This window comes from Aythya marila (assembly GCF_965140915.1).
Source record: "Aythya marila genome assembly, chromosome: 13".
In the NCBI taxonomy this organism is placed as follows: domain Eukaryota; kingdom Metazoa; phylum Chordata; class Aves; order Anseriformes; family Anatidae; genus Aythya; species Aythya marila.
This window is the reverse complement of record NC_139054.1, coordinates 442,999-461,974: the sequence shown is the minus strand read 5'-3', so window position 1 is coordinate 461,974 and position 18,976 is coordinate 442,999. Positions and strand designations below refer to the sequence as shown.

The window sequence follows — 18,976 nt, the reverse complement described above, 5'->3', positions numbered from 1 at the left end:
AACGCAGCTGCATTGGGGAGCACAGTTTTAGAAAATAAATAATGTGCTTTTGCAACCCATTCAGTACCTCTTCAAACTCCCCCTCACCTCATCCCCTGAGCTGCTTTTAAGAAATTACAGGATTACAAATAAATACCCCAATCAAACACAATAACAATAGGCCCAGCTTTCACAATTTCTTACCTCCTACGGTTAATTTGAAGCAAGCAGAAGCAGCGAGCACATACCGCATCTGAGAGCCCAGAGGCCACTTCCAGAGGATACCCATGGCAAAAGCGACTCCAGTAGGGAGCAGGAGGGGGCTTCCCAGCAGGGCTGCTGTGAGCACCGCCGGGGCCCTGCTGCCAGCCCCCCACCCCAGCCCTGCCCAGGGGCTGCCCGGACAGAGCCCAGTCCTAGCACACGCACCGGGGAGTGGGTTTGGGAAGGAGGAGGTCAGCCCAGCATCAGCAGTGTATGTGTATATTCAGAAATGTAAACAAAGTTATATAAAACATAGTGGAGGAATGGCTCGTATCCTCCAATTCATAGCAGGAGAGGGGGCAGAGAATCATAGAATCATAGAATATCCTGAGTTGGAAGGGACCCTTAAGGATCATCAAGTCCAACTCTTGACACCGCACAGGTCTACCCAAAAGTTCAGACCATGTGCCTAAGTGCACAGTCCAATCTCTTCTTAAATTCAGACAGGCTCGGTGCAGTGACCACTTCCCTGGGGAGCCTGTTTCAGTGTGCAACCACCCTCTCTGTGAAGAACCAATGCTTAAAGCAAAAATTAGGAAAACACTGGAGGTCCTCCTACCTTCACCCTCAACCTCTCCTTCCTTCACAATGGCAGAGGAAACGCAACGGTGAAAGAAAATCACTGACAACTTAGCTTCAGGAAAAATAGGTAATTCACCTCCTGCCTGCCCCCGGCAGCTGTCACTCATTTTGCACAGGCAAAGAGTAGCCCGGGAGGACAGCAACAACTGCCAGGCAGAGAGCTCGAGGCAGAGGGTGAGGCAGGCAGGCAGGGGTGGAGGGAAAGGAAGGCACCAGTGCTCCCCGAGGTTCCCACTGGGCAGGGTCCTCCTCTAGGAGCCTGCATGGACATTCACAAGACCCATGTTTTCTCCCATGCTGGAGTAATAGGGTTGTTCTCTCTTTTCCAGGCTTCTGACAGTTTATCACTGTTAAAGGAATTGCCTACACCTGGCTAGTCCAACACCACCACCGCTGCTGCTTGAGCACCTGCTCTGTTCGTCTGAGCACGAGCTGCTGCTGGGCTGCAGGGGCTGAGGGTGGCAGCTTGGTGGAGCAGCAAAGGCTGATGCTGGCCCCTGGTAAACATATTGAAGGTGGGGAGACTGGTACCCAGTGGGGAAATGAGCTTTTCTAACAACAGCTTGGTAAAGCACATGATACCAGGCCTTAGCTTGGTGCCATTATTATTTTGCTGTTTTTGAAATTGCTGTCCTGCTCTAGTTTTTAAGTTTGGAATCAAATAACAAATGGGAAGTGCTGGAATAAAATGTGCTAAGCAATCAGAAGCAACCTCACCAAGCAGGTTCAGGAGGTGTGGGGTTATCTTCCTTATTTTTCTTGCAATGGGAAAAGTGTTGGCAGCAGTTGTAGAATGATTTCAACAGTGATTTCAGCTGCAAGGGAAAAGGAAATGGCCCTGTACTTGCTGTGGGAGGACAAACCGTGCTGAGTGATGCTTGACTGAGTCAAGCCTGAAGAGTGTCTGTTGCAGGCAAATTACTTGGAGTGATGGACTAAGGCTACAGAAAACGAATCTTAAGCTATCAGTGCAGCTAACTCTACTGTGTTGGTGCAGGTAGTTTTAAATCCCACTAATGCAGATGTAATAGACTTCAGGTTTGTTTGCTTTGCTCAAGCAGCTCAGGCAGAGTAGGGGTGCTGCAAATAAGCCAAATTTCAGAGGGTACCTTTGTCCCCTGGCACCCAGTGGCAGCTTGCCTGCTCTGCAGTGCCTATGGCTGCTTTGTCTCAGCCCCATTAAAAATCTCACCTTCTCCCTAAAGGTGCTCTGGATGTGCTGGGGGGGTACTTGATGGCAGGGGGTTCCCAAGTCCAGGCTGCCTGAGCAGCAGCCGGGCAGCAGCCAGCAGCTCTTCCCTTTGCTGCCACTTCAGCAGGTGCTTTGCCATGGGCAGCTTGTGCAGCTGAAAATCAGCCATTTCTCTGAACTTAAAGATGTGTTATCCAGATGAACCAATGCATAAAGGAGAGTTACAGCCCAGCAATTCATTTATCTTGCAGCTGTTATCATGGGGAGGGAAATGCTGCCTTGGTTCAGGCTGCCCTTCGCATGGCAGGGGGTGTTTGCTCTCTGTGGGGTTTGTCAGGGGCTGCCCCCAAAACATGTACTGAGCTGTGCCACGAGGAGTTACAAGCACTCGTTTATTTCAAAATCCCTCTCCACCCCCATTCCCAAAAGCAAAACTGGGGAATATCAGGTGGGGAACATGCCCATCCCAGTGGAGCTGCTCTGCTCATGAGAGGGTTTGGTGGCAGAGGCCAGCAAGCAGGCTGGGGTGCAGTGCTGCCTCGCTCCCTTTTTACTACACATTCACTGCAATGGGCAGCGACCAGAGCTGGTTAATCAAACACATGTCCTGAACTAACAACGAATATGTATTTCAGGCAGGCTGAGGAGCAGTGGATGTTTGCTGTGCCAGCAGCTCCACCCTGCCACGTGCCTCGAGTTAGCAGGTAACCTGAAAACACCACGCATAGTCACAGCAGCAGGAGAAGGAAGAAAATCTCTTTTCAGGAGACCCCCAGGAGCTGTGAGCATCCTTTCTCGAGCTGCTTCCGTGGGAGGCTTCAGCTGCATTCTAGATGGTTATCTGGAGATTTGGGGAAGAAAATAAGAAAATAAACTGTTTCATAAGGAGAAAAAACTTTACCAAACTTCTTGCTTGCTTGCTTTGTACATTTCTTCCATCTGCAGTATATTTTATTTTGTTCCGTCTTCTTTGTCTTCCTCAGTGACTGGAAGAGGGAAAGAAGCACAAGCTGCTGCCGGCCGCACTGCTGCTCTGCCAGAGCTCCGTGTCGCTGTGCCTGCAAAAGCACGAAGGAAAGCCATGACGGCAGGGGACAAGCCTCTCCAACACACTCCCCCCTGTTCCCCTTCAGAGCCAAGGCAAACAGGATTTGAGAGCAATGAAGGGAGAAAGAGTCTAGGTTTAGGTCATTGGTCACTTAACTCCTGTTTGAAATTGCCCAAGACAAGATGTGGCAGCCAGCAATCATTTCTGTCTTGAGAAGAGGAACAAGATCTGCTGCTCAAATACTTGCCCACCATCATTTTTGCAATGTATCATAAATTATCCCCTTAACAACATCCAAAGTCTGGCAACCTTGGAATTACACTGATTACCATACTAGAGCTGGCTACAAGTGAGGATTTGAACAAAGTCTTTATATATATTTATGTACATAAAGCACCTATCACCACATTGAAAAACATTCTTTGGAACCACTCTGAGGGCAGGGGTAAGGACGGGAGTCAGCCTGTTAGTCTCTCAGCACTCCTGTTTCCAACCAATTAAAAAAAGAAGAAGAAGCCACAAGACTTTGCGGATCTGGCAGAAGCATCTGGTGCAGTTCTGCTAGAATGGCATGAAGCTGTCAACCATAATGTCTTGAAAATCACTGTAGCTTTCAGCTACACGTACCCAGCAGAGCTCCTTGCCAGAGTGGAAATCCTTTCTGCAAGAGATTGCCGAGGTTCGACAGCCTGCCAGGACATGATATGGATTAGCTACTTATGTGCACCAGGAAAGCATGCAGGTAGGTCGGACAGACAAGACACTTGGTGAGGATATAAACTTATATACACTAAAGCAGCATTAATTTCAAGTCAATAAGCAAGAATTCCATTAAACGGGACACTCCCTATGATTGTCTCTTATGGTACTCCATAAAGCAATTGTTTTTGTCTCCAGCAGACAAATTAGATGGTCCATCAGTCCAATTTTATAAAGCAATTTGTCTGTTCTTATCTGCCAAGGAGATTTTTATGAGGGCTGTCATAGGAAAAAAAAAAAAAAAGCCTCTCGAAGTGACAGACTATTGTGTTATAAAACCAAGCACTTGGGTTCTGTGGGATTCAGCCTGGTGATTATTATTATTATTATATTTTTCCCTGTCACCTCCGATAAGTGACAGCTGCTCTTCACTGGCTGCTCATTGCAGAGATCATCACACAGTTTAGCATTGCCAAACAAGGCATTATTAGCCACTCTTGACTCACAGGAGAAAAAATCTTTTTTGTATAGACCAAAGGTGTTACTTTAACCCCTATTACTGGGGGCAGAGGAGTAAATACAGTGAGGGGAAACAGGACGTGAAGCAAGAAATGCTTTGGCTTTGATCTGGAGGGAGATATCCAGCAGCCCCTTAGGAAGGGCTTGTTACAGTGCAGCACATCAGGCACAGCCTCCTGCATGCCTTCTTCTGGGTATGCTGACCCCGTGCCACCCCCCTCCTCATGCAGCTCGGTGCTTCAGGCAGACCCGCACCGGGGCTTCGGCAGCATCCAGGGATCTGCTCCTGCACGGCTGCTTGTCCTGACAGCTCTGCCAGGGACTGCAGTTCTGTTCCTGCGCAGACACCCAAAATATGGTATGGCCAACATCAAAATTGCTGCTGGCGTACCTGCAGAAGCTGCTCAGGACAAGCTACATGGAGCGGCTGTTATTGGAAAGGCATGTGCCCTTGGGAGTGCTTGGAGATCAAACTCAGGATGTAGGAACATCCACAGAATTTGGGTAGGGACTACTGCTGAGCAGCGGTGGGACAGGACAGCTTTGTGAAAAGCCTTGAATCTTTAAGATGAGAGCTAACTGCAGCTCTAAGCTGGGCATTAGAACCCTGTCCTTATCCCTTCAGTATTCTTGCTTGGGCTTCATCCAAAATCTGGAGAGATCAGACAAATTTTTCTCCCCACCACAATGTAGGAGGTGATAGCTTGAGGGAAATGGGCGTTTGCTTTTCAGTTGGTGAGAGGGTAGAGCAATCTTCCCTGACTTGCGGGAGAGACTCTTCTCTGCTGGCCATGGCAGGGGCTGTCTGTTTGTTAATTTCCAGCTGCTAATTCTAGGTGTGCACTTTGCATCCAAACTTCCTGTGTGAGGTTTGGGGGTTTTTCACCCTCTTCTCCCTCTGGGTATCAGCATGAACAAATCTGCTAATTTTTATAGCAGTGCAAGAGGATGGTCTCTGGTGCTGGCCCAGCTGCATTCCCACCTCTCAGGGCTTGATCTGGATCGGACAGAACATTTCCATTTATTCCTTTGAACAGACTTTCTGTACTGTTTTCAGCTTGAAGAGCTAACTGCTAATAATTCTATTCTGCTTCTCCTTCCTGAGCTAATTTTCTGACTCATTGTGCATTTTCTTCTGCTTTGCTTTTCCTCATCTAGTTGGCATTTTGTGGTTTCTTTGTTCATTATGTGGTGGGGCTATATAAGGGGATTTGTCTCTGGAATTCAGGTATGTTCTGCACTGTGCTCTCTGTTATCGCCTTCATCAGCAACTCTGCTGAAGGCAGTTGGATACATCTGGCATGAGCTAACATGAGTAAATCTGGGTTGTTAATCACTCAGACATTTCCCTGTTGAATCTTTGCATACTGATTTGCGTGTGCTCGGGTAGTTCCTGCAGAGCAGGCTCCTGTAAGTCGCCGTCTTGGGACTGTGTCCTCCAGACTCACCCTCGGGATCTTGCCTCCCGCAGTGATAAATCTGAGTCACCTGCGAGCTGCCAAGGGCCACAGCCAGGGCGGCAGAGGCCGGTTCAGCCTGGCCAGGGACAGGACAAGGGCTTGCGTGGCAGTCAGGCTGCCTGGGACTGCTCTGCCCACCCCACCACCCCAGCATTGAGGGTGTCCAGGGCCAGAAGGGCCATGGAGAACTGATGGCACAAGGCACACCTGCCTTGCCCACCCAGCCACAGCCAGCCCCCGGCAGCCTGCTGGGGCAGCGGGGGCACAGGAGCACCCAGCGCGAAGGGCTGGCCACAGCCATGGTGCAGGACATGCAGCTGCCTGGGCACCGTTCAGGAAGCCATTCCCATGGGTGAGCGTGTGTCTGAAGACAAAGTGTTGAGCACTTCAGCATCTATTTACCTGCTGAGTAGGCTTGACCCTGACACATTTTAGCAAAAGCAGATTTCTTAAGTATTTTCTTCCAGACATTGGCCAGGTAAGCCTTCTAATGGTAGGAGCAAACCTTGTCCCTGCATATCAGCAGAGGTGCACCCTCTTGCCCCTCAGTCACTGTACCTTCCCACATCAAACAACATAGCTCAGCTTTCCTCCTTTTTTTTTTTTTTTTTTTTTTTTTCCAAGTCATGCATCCTAACCTTTCCTTGCAAGCTGATTAGCCAGTGCATCCATCCTCAAGTGATATAAGAGCCCCTAGGTAATGAGTAAAACGTGTGAGGTTTTGAATCTCATTCAGGCATTGATAATTGTCAGTCCAGATAGCAAAGTCATTACAAAGATGCAATACAGACAGCTCTTACATCATGCCCATTTAGGGGAGAAAAATCTCAGCAATAAAGACATGCTACAGTTTACAGATCTAAGGAAAAAAGCTGAGTTACTTTTCATAGCAAGAGACAGCTAAATGCATGGCAGGGGACTGGCAGTAAACCAAGGCATGAACTGAGACCTGCTTTGGACTGAGGTCTTTGATTCCTCCAGAAGAAGATCATGAAGCCATTTAAAGACAGAAAGAAAAAAAAAAAAAAGTGGAAAAAAAAAAAAAGAAAAAACACTAATAAATCTTAAAGATGGACTTGAGACAAGCTTAAGAGATTTCTGAGAGACTTCCAATACTCCCATAGCCAACAGACGTGACAGGTGCTCCCAGACCATTTCTTGTACCAAGAGGATGCCAGGAGGTATGACCCCAGGGCTGGCTCGCTGCTCCCCAGAAGTGTGGCTCTTTCTAGGGAAATAGGCAGCCAGTCTGTACAAGCACTCTTGGACAAATACCACAAGAAAATACAGAATTACAGTGAGAGCCATGTTTCTCATGGAATATATCATGTTAATATTGTTGCTATGGTTATTTCATAGAAGCCTGTAAGTAAAGTGTACAATTGAAATTGTAGAAAGATGGATCTCTTCGAAACCATGTGTTTTGTGTGCACACATAAAGGGGACTATGAAAAGACATACTGAGCACAACTTGCGGAGAGCACAATGAACACATTTTGAGGCTTGCTTTAAGGGTTCTCAACTTTAGAGCAGTGCATTTTGTGGGACTATTTCAGCCTCTCTTGATCTCCAGTCTTGGTGCAATTTATTACAGGGGTGACATGATGGGGAGGGGATAGCTCTGGCTAGGTCTGAAGCAGATCCTGTTCCCAATGCCCAACATTGCTTGCAAATCACATAGCAAATCTGGTTTCTGCCCGCCTCTTTGTCTCTTGTCCTTGTCTTTTTCTTTTTCTTTTTTTTTTTCTTCCTCTCTCTCTCTTTCCTTTGTTCCATCTTCTTTTCTTCATCTACCTCCCAAGCACATCTAAATTAAACTGTATTTTTCCCAGGATTGTAAACAAAACTTTCCCTCTTACTCTGAGTCAATTCAGCTGTCTAAATGAATTTCTCTTACAAATAGCAATTATGTAGAATAATTTAATTCTTCAGTTAGTGAATGCTACAGCCCTGATGCAATATTTTGTGGCCTTTAGTTCCTGTGTAGGTTTATTTGATGAATTAATGAGTTTATAATAGAAATTAGAAGGAATTCTCACTGGACTATATGAAATTGTGTCTGGTTATGAAGCACAGCTCCAGTCTAAGCTGCAGTGTGGGGACGATCCCTTCCTGTTTACTGTCTCTGCTCCCCAGGTGCCGCTGAGGGTGGAGGTTTGGTTGCGCGGAGCTCTGTGTGCTGGGCACAGCACGTCACTCCATCCACTTGTTCCTCTGTAAATCTAGGGGTCCCACAGCCTGTGCTGTTACAGTGATGGGAGCCCCCTGCAAAGCAACTACCCCATCCATGTTCTCCCATGTTCTCTGCATGCTTGCCTGCTCCTTGGGCCAGTTTCAACTGGGGGCTTGGAGAGAGGGTGTTTGAAAGTCTGTGTTTCCACAGCACTGAGTAAAGTGGGTACTACTGTGATACCAGTAAATAATATGTGAAAAGCAGTAATAATCAACCAGAACAGCAACACGGATTCCTGAGAAGAAACATGGAGATGCCCTTTGATGTCCACCAACCAACTCACCTCTGCCCTTTGGCTCACAGATCGGTGTTGGCTGTCTGGACATTGACAGTGGAGCAAATGGTCTGGGAGGAAGGTCCCTTCCTGCACCTGGCCTGCTCCATCCATGCCTCTCGGCAGGACGTGATAACAGGCGGCAGCACGTTGTCCCGAGGCTGGGGCACCTTCTGGCACATGCAGAGCAGGGACTTGAGCTCCGAGCGGAAGCTCTCGTTCAGCCAGCAGTAGATGAAAGGATTGTAGCAGGTGCTGCTCATGGCAAACCAGTGCAGAGCAAAATAGAGGGAGTTCTTCGTCTTGATGCCTAGGCTGGAGATGAGCACCACGTAGCAGTTGAGAGGGAACCAGCAGACGGCAAAGACCACCACCACCAGCATCAGCATCTTGATGCTCTTCTTCTTGTTCTTGTGGTGGGTGATATACTGCTGCGTGGTGATGTCTCCGATGGCATTGCGGAGCCACAGCTTCTTAGCCAGGCGTGTGTAGGTGACGGTGATGATGAGCAGGGGCAGGAGGTAGAGGAGGAGAAAGGTAGACAGGTCCAGATACTTCCAGACCAGTTCTGCAGGCTCAGGAAAATCAGGGACGCACAAGCTCCGGACAGTGGCTTCCCTTGAAAACAAAGAAATACGTATATAGTATGTGGACATTGCTTTGTAAATGGATGCTGCTAATTTGGCAAACCATAGAGGGGCTTTCACACCACCCACAACCACTTCCTCTGGCTTGTAATGCTGACAGAGGAGGGCCAGGTTTTGCTAATCTCAACCAAACAAAGCTAATTCAAAATTGCTTATTTTCAGTTTCCCAGAAAGCCTTCTCTCATGATGTTCTCCACGTCTTTCTCACTGATGCTGACTGGCTACTGTGTATTTGTATCACCTTTCTTCCTAAATTGTTGTGTTGTCTGATACAAGAAAGTCTTAGAATGACAATGTGGAGTTTCTTCTTTGAAGCTGCAGTGGATTTTAATTGGATGAGTCCCCTTAACATGGCAAGAAGCTGCTCCTGAAGGCCCCTTTTTACCAAATGGGCTCCTGTGGAAGAAGCACTGAACTGATCAGATCTGCCCCTTCCCTGCGTGTGCCTGGGCACAGACACAGCAGTGTCACCTTTCTCTTCCTGAAAATCCCAATGCAGGAGGAGAGGGGATAAAGGGTGAGCACCACTGAACTCCCTGCTGTTCTCCCAGCTTGTACATGATTCCTACATACCCAGGTAAAGCACACATGATGCCCAGGTCTCCCTAAATGTGTCCACCCAGAAATCCAGCCCAGGATGCATTACTCCTATTGTGGATGGCCTGTTCAAGCAGTTGTCTGTCCACGCACAACTGACCCGATACAGCCGGGACGCAGCAGAGTTTCAGAACACGCTTGGGTCATCGCTGCAGCCTGCTTGCCCTAGCTCTCACTTGTCTTTGCCACGCTGGACCTGCCCACACTGCTGCAGCCTCCCCCCTGCCCAGGGCACCCTGAGGGCCCCACTATGCCACTGAGCCACCCTCCTGTCCGGGGCTCCACTGCAGGCAGCCGGGGCTGGAGGCCGAGAGCTGCACCAGGGAGCGCTCGGGTGCCCCCTGCAGAGCCACCTGCACCCCTGACAGCACGGCTTTGTGTCCTGCCCGTCATGTTTCCTCCAGGGACCTTACTGCTGCCTCCTAAAACAGGCACAGCTATTGGAAAAATGGATTGCTTAACGCTGGTTTAACTTGAACACCAGTTTAACTTCTGGTGGCTAACTAACAAAAATAAATAAATAAATAAATAAAAAACAATAGTTGAAAAATAAATAAATTAAAAAAAAAATAGTTTAACTATATCTGATAGCTTAATTCAACAGAAATTAACTAACCTGCCAAATTCAGCACAACAGACACGTGCTCTGTTAGCATTTCCCTCGCTGCTTTGCTGCTCTCAGCACACGTACCTCAACAGCCCCTGCAGAGAACCAAGTGTTCCTCCACATGGCACAGCAGATGCCTGGAAACAATAACACCTTAAGAGGAAGGGGCTCTCAGAAATTTATTTCCTGTGGATGTTCTCTCCTTTTCTTTCTTTTTTTTTCCCCTGCTTTTTTTCTTTTACTCCATTTTGCCCTTTTCTCTTCAAACCTTGTCCTCTGTTCACTTGTTAGCCTCCATCAAGCCACATTATTTGCTGCAGTATTGATTAATATCTTTAATATCCTGTTTTCAACCCTCGGAGTTGGCTTTTGTGCCACAAATAGAAGATTGCTTGGAAAAGGACTTCAGTGAGTGGAGCTGCGCCTGTGAAGAGGTAGTACAAAGGGCAGGGAGCAGAGCTCTGAGTGGAGCCACAGCGGGCTCCGAGGATGCTCGTGGGAGAGGAGAGCAGCCGCGCTTCCTCCTGGGGGGCACGGGGAGGCCAGGCCGTGCCCTGGGGCTGCCAGCTGGCCTGCGGATGGTGCAGGCGTGAGAAGCAGCTCCTGCCTGCTCAGGGACAGCGGCTGGCAGAGAGCGAGGCCGGAGAGGCCGCTGGGTGCTGGTGGAGCCCGGGGTCACCACGGATTTGGCTGCGCCACCGCACACCACAGCCAGCGGGATCCGGCACTGCTGGAGCCCATCCCTGTTCCCATGGGAGGAACAGCTCCCCGCTCGGATGTCTCAGGGGCTCCTGCCCCACAGGACCTATTATGGGCGATATTACAACCGGGATTTTTATTCAATGGAAAACAGCGATGAGAATAACGTGTCCTGGAAGTCCTTATATCGCCGAGCTGCCTCATGCCAGCTCGAGGCTAGGTTTCCTCTGGGCACACTAAAGGATGAGCAGAGACAGGTGCAGTGAAAGAGATAGCGGCATTTGTTCATTCATAAGCAATTCGTTCAGTAATAGCCTGAGCGCAGCTGCGAAGCAATGCAAGCACTGGAGTAACCCAGCACTTTGTTTACAAAGTCTAAGCGGTTGAAGATCTTATATCCCCCATAAGGCATCTCTCAGCAAATAAATTACAAGCACAAGCAAGGAAGAGCTGTGAAAGCCCTGATCACTCTCCTATTTTGTGTATCCTCCTGTACGCAAACAGCTATAAAAAGCCTGTGTGAATAGTTGAATGCTCTCCCTGTCACACTGATAGGAGAGAAGTGGCCATACCGTAGGAAGAAAGACATTTGTCCTTTATACAGAAGCTCAATACCTACAACAAAAATCTTTCTCTTGCTGTCTTCTTACTCTGCTCCCTGGTACTCAGCTCTCAGGCTGAAAATTCCAGTCCCTTGGCCTCGAGCCCGGCATTCCTGCAAAACGCAGGCAGTAGCAATATGAAGCAGCACCACAAAAACCACACACCATGTAGCATTATGGCCTACTTTGTGGCCAGGAGGTTGCAGTGACACCACAGGCGTGTTGTGGGTTGTGGGTTCTCCTGACCTATGTTGTGCACCCAGGGAAAAGCTTCGCATGGGTCTGTCGGCATTCCTGCCACATGCCACTCTTGAGGCTCATGAGGACAAGAGGACCGCAGTAGATCGGATAATGTGGAGGAAAAACAGATGGCAAGGGCAAACACAAACAAGACTTCTGATTCTTTATTTCTCCCTAGTAGAAAGGGTGACTTCCTAACAATGAAAGCCCTCACTAGACTAACAGGTAGATGAGAAGATAAGCATATTTTTTATTTTTATTTTTTTTTCTCCAGAGCAGAACCTTCACTTTCTTCTGATGCTTCAGAAGTCTTCACGTGGGTGTGAAATTCCACTTTACCTTCTTTTAATAGTTTTTGTTGTGTTCTGCCAAGCAAAGAGCCCTCTTCATTGCTAGGGAAGACAAAGAAGCATACTAGAAACAGTTTTTCAGGTGGTTTTCTGTAGTCTTGCTAAAGCAAGTACCAGATGTTTACATGGTAAGTTTTATTTTCTTTCTTTTTCAAACTGCTGCACCTGCTCTCCACTTCCTCCTTGTCTGGGTACTGGGCAAGCTGGATAGACATGGTCTTCTTGGGACTAAATAGCTGAGTGAGTGTGAGGAGGGAAGAGGAAAGGCCCTTGGGAGAAACTGGGGACAGAGCCCACCCTGAAGGTGCAATGAAACTCAAGAAGGCCCTGAGCTGCCGTGCCCCAGTGGAGCTGCACCACCTGCCCACCTGTGCCTTACAGCCTACCACCAGAACGAGGCTGCACAGGTGAGACTGACCCACTCGTCCTGATTTTGGGGAGATGAAAACAAACTGACGTCCTGAGCGCATATGTGCACTGAAGTGAGCCACAAGGCTCTTCACAGCAGCCACCTCTGCCGTAGGAAATTAGATTTTATTCAGACACAAATTCCCACTGATTCCACCAACTTCTTGCCTGCCCCCCCCGAACCTGGGAGCCCCTCCAGGAGCTCTGCCTGCTAAAAGCCACCACCACTGCAGCTGAAGGCTGCAAGACTTCTTGCTTAGAAGGGGTCAGATGTGCCAGGGAGGAACTCACCTGTAGTTATACTGGAAAAGCTTTTGATAGATGGCATGTGGCAGGGAGAAACAGGTTGCCATCAGCCAGATAACAGAAATGCTCAGCGCTCCTTTTGTTAGTGACATCCTTTGCTTTAGTGGGTTCAGAATGACCTGTAATAAAGACTTCACAGTGACTCTTATCTCATGAGAAAGCAAAGCCTCCACCAGTACACACAGCAGAGGTATTTTTCACATGATCTAATGCTATTAAGAAAATAACATCCATGATTAGGAAAATGTCCTGCTTATTAGAGTGACCTAGAAAATGTCAACCCTTCAACTTTTCAGAAGTGCTTTCAAATAAACTTTTTCTCTATTTTCTTCTGTGAGACTAATTTTCTTTAAATTGTAGGTTACTTAAAGAAAATCTACACAAGTCTCTTCAATAATGAATACATTCATTTATTCTGTATAAATTACATAACAAAATGTCTTCTGTACTAGCTAAACCTATCAAGCTGAGCCCTTCTCCCATGTTTTGAGGGATTTACTCACCTTTTATGAAATTTCCTGAGTTAGATTAAAAGATAACAAGCTTATAAAAGCTCAAAGTCTGAAGAACATCATTTTGGCTGATAGGTGTATATATAATACAGGAAAGGAGAGTGACTGCTAGAAATAAGCACTGCCCTGGTCTACCTCCTCCTTTGTCTACTTGCAGTACCTCGAGTATTTATTACAGTAAGTAAGCAACTGATGCAGCTTGGCTGTAGGCAGATGGCAGGTAGTCTTCTCACAGCTCCAACGTGTCCTCCCAGTGTTGCCAACAGAAGTTTCTCACTCTGCCACTCCCCTTTACGGTCCAGCATCAGTCCCACAGTTACACTTTAATCCTCTACTTTAGAACTTTAACATCAGGATTGCTTTTTACTCACTGCTGCAGTGAGACAAGAATTGCTACCAACTCAATCTGCCCTGCATCTGGATGATGCAGCAAATGCCCAGTGGGAAAAGAAGAACAAAAGAACAAACAGGTGACGAGGTCAGAATTTAAGCTCAGAATGATACAGACCAGTGTTTTATGGCTTTAGGGATAGAAAGCTGAAAATATTTGAAAAAATTCCCTGTATAGCTGAACAAACGTGTTTCATTCAGCAGCGGCTCTGCTGTCTTTCAAGGCCCCCATTTAAAATAAAGCCTGAACCGCCGGCTCAGCCAAGACTGGCAGGGGATTGGGGGGAGCCTTGCAAGGGAAGCGCAGACAAGCAGTGCCTCACCTGGTGCCTGTCCAGGGCGATGGCTGTTAGAGTCAGCGTGGAAACGTGGAGCGAGCAGTACTGCACGAAGCGGCTGATGTGGCACATGGCCTTCCCAAAGATCCACGTGCTGTTCACGAACCGAACCTGAGGGGAAAACAAGCCATCAGTAAGGAAATCCACAGGGAAAGCCCCTGGACAGCACCCGAGCCAGCTCATGCTTTTTGGTTGGCTGTCTGGGCAGCCTCACCTGAAACCCAACTAGCTATGCTGGATTTCAAAACACTTTACAGAAGAGTTTATAAGGTTAAAAAACATAGTTGAAATGAATGGTCCTGTTGCAGCCCTCCTGGCTTAATCACATAAACATCATTCGTGAGCAATGGTAATAACTTTTTGATTATACTGACAATTTTATTTGGAAAAAGCGGACCATAGTTTGCTCACACAACCACCCCCTGCAGGTCTGGAGAACTTTCACTGAAGACTTAATCCATCTGGTAGATCTGAAGAACTTGCCTTCTTTCTTCCAGTTATCTAAGTACAACCAGCATTCAAGTTGTTTTGACCCACTAAGTCTTAAGTTTGACCTTGCAATCCCCCAGCATGTATGTTAACATCACGTACATATCCAGACACCTATTCTCCATTCCCCATTCAGCAGCATACCTGGAGAGACTTCGGAGTCTTTTAGGAAATAGAGTCTAGAAGAGCAAGGGAAGCACACAGTTTCCTGACCAGAGTTTTACTTGCCTGGCAGAGTTGTCTATCAGACTTATTTCTGTTGGGTTCATGCCTCAGTCCTAGAACAGCATGCGCAGAGAGCCTGCGACCACCAGGCAGAGCCTTTCCACAAGATGTCCCTCCTGGCTGAAAGGACAGCACAGCATGCCACTTACCAAGGTAAAAGGTGTGTTGAGCAGCGTGATCATAATGTCAGAGACCGCGAGGTTGACAATGAAAAGGCTGGTGGCTGAGTGCATCCTCTTGTTCTTCAGCACCACATGGCACACCAGCATGTTCCCAAAGAGCGACATGATGATAATCACCGAGTACGCCACAATGAGGAGAGCCTTCACTGTTGGCTTCTGGGACTCTGGCTCATATTTAGCCAGCTCAGCAAATTTCTCCCACTCCACAATGCGGCTGTCTGTCCAATTGAAGGTGGTCCTGTTAGTTGCTTGGTATACTGACATGAGTTTGACCAAGGAAGAGTAATGGTCAAACTCCTCAAGAAAACCTCTCATCTGTGGCCTGTACGACTGAAGCAGGGAGTAAGGCATGGCGGGTTAGCCAGACTCTGATCACTCAGGGCAGCTGGGACCACAGCTCTAGCTGGCATAGCAAGTGATCTGTCAGCTTCAACTGCTCGGTTCTCTAGGAAGCTGATGAAGATGCAGTTGGCATTATGAACAATATCTTTAAGTGCAAAGCCAAAGGGAGCCTCTAAGGTGTGATGGGTTCCTCAGGGGCAGAGGCAGCACTGGGGAGCATTTTCAACAGGCACACTGGAAAGGGGCTGGTTTGGCACTGCACACCCTCAACCCCTTCATATATCAAGAACAGTAATAGCTCCACAGGTTGGCTGGAAAGAATAATTAGTTATTACATGAAGTAAATGTAGGAAAACCTCAGATGGAGCTTGAAGTTGCTTTAATTCCATGTCAGCTTGTTCTAATTTGTTCTCAGCTGAGCCCACTTTTCCTCCAGCTTTCAGAGAAGGCTGCTCAGTTGGTGCTTTCATCCTCTACTTCAAAACACCTGGTTCTTCCCTGTTGAAACATAAAGACAGAGCCATTTGGGATACCACCTTTAAAAGCACAAGAAGCTTTTGTCTGCATCTAACCCCAACAATTATCCCAAAGTGGTTCAGAATGTGGAAATCACATCAGAAGTCAACTTTGATCTATTTCATATTTTCTCTTCTAAACAACAGCTGAATTCAGCTTACAGCATTTCATTTTCAGTGAGAAAATAGTCTCTCCTGCAAAAGGTGAGACTTAGCAATAAAAGTGGCATGCAAGTTCCAGACTACACACTTATACCATATACAAACCAGTACATAATGCTACATGCACCAGAACAATTCACTAGACAAAAAAATCTCTGCTTACTCACCTTTAGGCCTCCTTTTATTGTTTTTACACATTTCTGATTATTTTATATTGCATTGATCTGTTGGTGTTGGGTGGAACTTATGAACCACGCACACCAGTATTTCTGGATATGCTGCATACAGGAGGAGAAAGTTGTTTAGAAACTCTTCCGGGTTCTCAGAGAGGAGAGACGGTTTGTTTTGTACATGCAATTCCTGTCAAGCTCCATGACTGTGTGCACAAATCAATGGACTTCATATGGAGTGCAGGATTAATAATCAGTGCTTTCAGATCGCTAAAAGCTCCCTGAAATACCTCCCCACACAGCAAACTGTCAGGCTGCTGAGGGCAGTGAACTCACTGCATAGCAGGTGGTGGGCCTGAAGCAGGCTTTCAGCAGATCCCAAGCTCTAACACACCGCTTGCTCCTGCCTCTGGACCTCAGCTGCAAATATCACTGAGCAAGAATCAGGGATCAACAGATTTCTTACAGAAGTAAGCAGCATATGTGTGTTCATACCCATACATTCCCATAATAACATCTCCTTTGCTTGTCTGCTTACGTTGGTGAGTGTAGGGAATACAGAGGACCTACAAGAGGATGGCCCTCAAAAGCAGTGGATGTGAAACAACTTGGGGTGGGAGGAAGGTGCAATTATGCAGGAGACAAAGAGAAGAAGAAATTTTGAGTACAGGCAGTGGCAGTTTCCTGGGCAAATTTATGCATGAAATAACCCTGAAAGGACAGGAAGCATGACAAATGCTCATGGACTCTGCTAGAGCAAAGCAGCTCTAGTGCAACAGGCAGAAAATCCCGGTCTCTATATCTGACCTCTTTATTCCCTGTTTCAGTATCTGTCCAGCCCTAGAGCAGGTCCTAATCTGACTTTCTCACAAGACATGGTGCTGGGGTGCTGCTATGAAACTGAAATGAGAGCTGCAAGTGAGGAAAGGGATCGTTCATCCTGTTTGAAGAAGACGGCTGGCACAGGGGACTCATTGCAGCGACACATCTCCGAGACTAGGAGCTTGGCACAACCCAGAAAAGACTTGATGCTCACACCAGAAATGAGAGCGTCCAGAACTACATTCACCTGGACTTCTGCAAGGGGAGAGCAGACAGTCTCTCCGCTCCACTTGGGGTGTTAAAAGACCTGTGAGGTTTATCATGTCTGGGAAAGGCGCATGTGGTTCTCCATGCCTCTTTAATGTCTGCTGTGGTATACACCAAGGCAATCATTCTTCACTCTTCAATGAAAGGAAGCCACAGTGATCTGTAAAGGTAGCGCAGTGTACGTGTAACAAAGACAGACAATTTTAGTCAGCTCTAGCAGAACCACTTTCATCTTTGAACAAGCACATCTGGGATATTCATGCTGCACTGAAATGCCATCACTGAGCCTGAGAGATGACGCTGTGGTATGACAGATGAAAACACCTACTGCCTTCCCTGCATCTCATGTGTACAATTGTCTTTGCTACCCTGAGAGAGTGGCTTGTAATGGAATCTGAGTTTCAAGAAACTACTACAATGCATGGGTCAAAACAGATCAAGAAACATCTCAGGACTGATTATTTAATTTAAAAAATGTGCAGACAGGTTTTCTGAAGTGCCCATGTGACTGAGAAGCCTGTTTCTCATGGACTACCTGCAGGACCTGCACTCTAGATAGTTCACAGTGATCAGGGTGCCACAGCCTTAAATGTGGGTAATGAAGGGGGACTTGGTTACTACTTTTCTTTTGTGCCTATGTCTAGGTACCTGTACAATCAAATCAAGAAGCTGTTCCAGCTGAAAATTAAATAATCAGCTTTTCCAGCTGGATCAGCCTTCTGACCTGGCCCACTCCATGGCTGAACCTTATTTCTTCCAAGGAAGGCTCTAGGAACAAATGGACAAGGGGAATGGAAGAGCTTAGAAAGATGACGGAGCTACAACTTGATTTTCTGACATGGAATTTCTCTTCAGATCTTTCTGTACCCACTAAAACGTTATGTGAGGTGCTTGTTGAAGCTGTCAGCACTGGCTGTTGCTTTAGACCACAGGTGCAGCAGAGATGGCCATCCTGTCTTCTTGAGACAGTGTTTAAATGCAGATTACCCTGATGAGCTGGAACACTATGGCTGCATGCAATACAAGAGTTCAGCTTTCAACTGAAAAATTATACAATTATATAATTTAATATAGTCTGAAGGACCAGAGAGGAAGATCACACCTTGGTTCAACTTTTCCCGGCTCTTCTACGATCTGGTTGCAAGAGGCTGGCTGAATACACCTCCCTGCTTTAACAGTAATTTCTTCCTGATGCTTTCATTCCAAAGAATTTAAGTACATCTTTCCAAACACAGTCTGACAAATTACTTGCATTCTCAACATAAATCAACGCTTCACTTTCTGCACCGGATAAATCTTTAAAGAAGAGCACGCGCGTTGCAAGCACAAGTTATTCACAGTTCCCCAACAAAACCCAAACAACAGGAGGAAAAAAAAAAAGCTAATACCCGCCGCCACTTACGTCCCCTCGTGCCATCCTCCCGCTCGCATCCTTTCCTCGGGAAGCCCCCGGGGCTCGGCAGGCGCCCCCCGGGGTCCTGCTGCCGGGCTGGGCGCGGGGCGGGCCGGCCCGGGGGCTGCGCTCCACCCCCGAGCAGCCGCGGAGGGCCGGAGGTGAAGCGGGGCCGGCTGCGAGCTGCGGCGCTGATGCGGGGGGCGCTGCCGAAGCCCCGAGCCCCCGCCCCGGCAGCAGGCGGGGGGCGGCGCTCCCCCACCGCGGGCAGCCGCCGCCACGGCCCGGCCCCTCCCCGACCCCTCCGGGCCGCAGCCCAGGGGCGCAGGGGGCAGCCGGGGGGTGCCCGGGCTGGATCGGGCTCGGAGCTGCCCCCCCGGAGCGGCCCGAGGGCAGATCCCTCGGCCACGGCCATTCCCTGAGCGGGCGCGAGCTGGGGGGCTCCCCGCCGCCGGCTCCCTCA

The 18,976-nt window shown here is 48.0% G+C and overlaps 1 protein-coding gene across 3 annotated transcripts; it reads right to left on the bottom strand.

Moving 5' to 3' along the window:
* Positions 1-2,106: 2,106 nt before the first annotated feature.
* Positions 2,107-18,709, bottom strand: LOC309882979 (G-protein coupled receptor 83-like). Of its 3 annotated transcripts, none has more exons than XM_082770572.1 (6): positions 18,523-18,709; positions 14,810-15,682; positions 13,932-14,057; positions 12,692-12,825; positions 8,260-8,868; positions 2,107-3,075 (listed from the first exon to the last, which is right to left on the bottom strand). In XM_082770572.1, the coding sequence occupies exons 2-5, from the start codon at positions 15,191-15,193 to the stop codon at positions 8,274-8,276; spliced, it is 1,239 nt and encodes a 412-aa protein (XP_082626698.1). In that variant the 5' UTR covers positions 15,194-15,682; positions 18,523-18,709; the 3' UTR covers positions 2,107-3,075; positions 8,260-8,273. The 3 variants fall into 3 exon arrangements, with proteins under 3 accessions (XP_082626698.1, XP_082626699.1, XP_082626697.1); XM_082770573.1 differs by lacking the exon at positions 2,107-3,075 and having other exon boundaries at positions 5,595-8,868; positions 14,810-15,060; positions 15,541-15,682; XM_082770571.1 differs by lacking the exon at positions 2,107-3,075 and having other exon boundaries at positions 5,595-8,868.
* Positions 18,710-18,976: the final 267 nt, after the last annotated feature.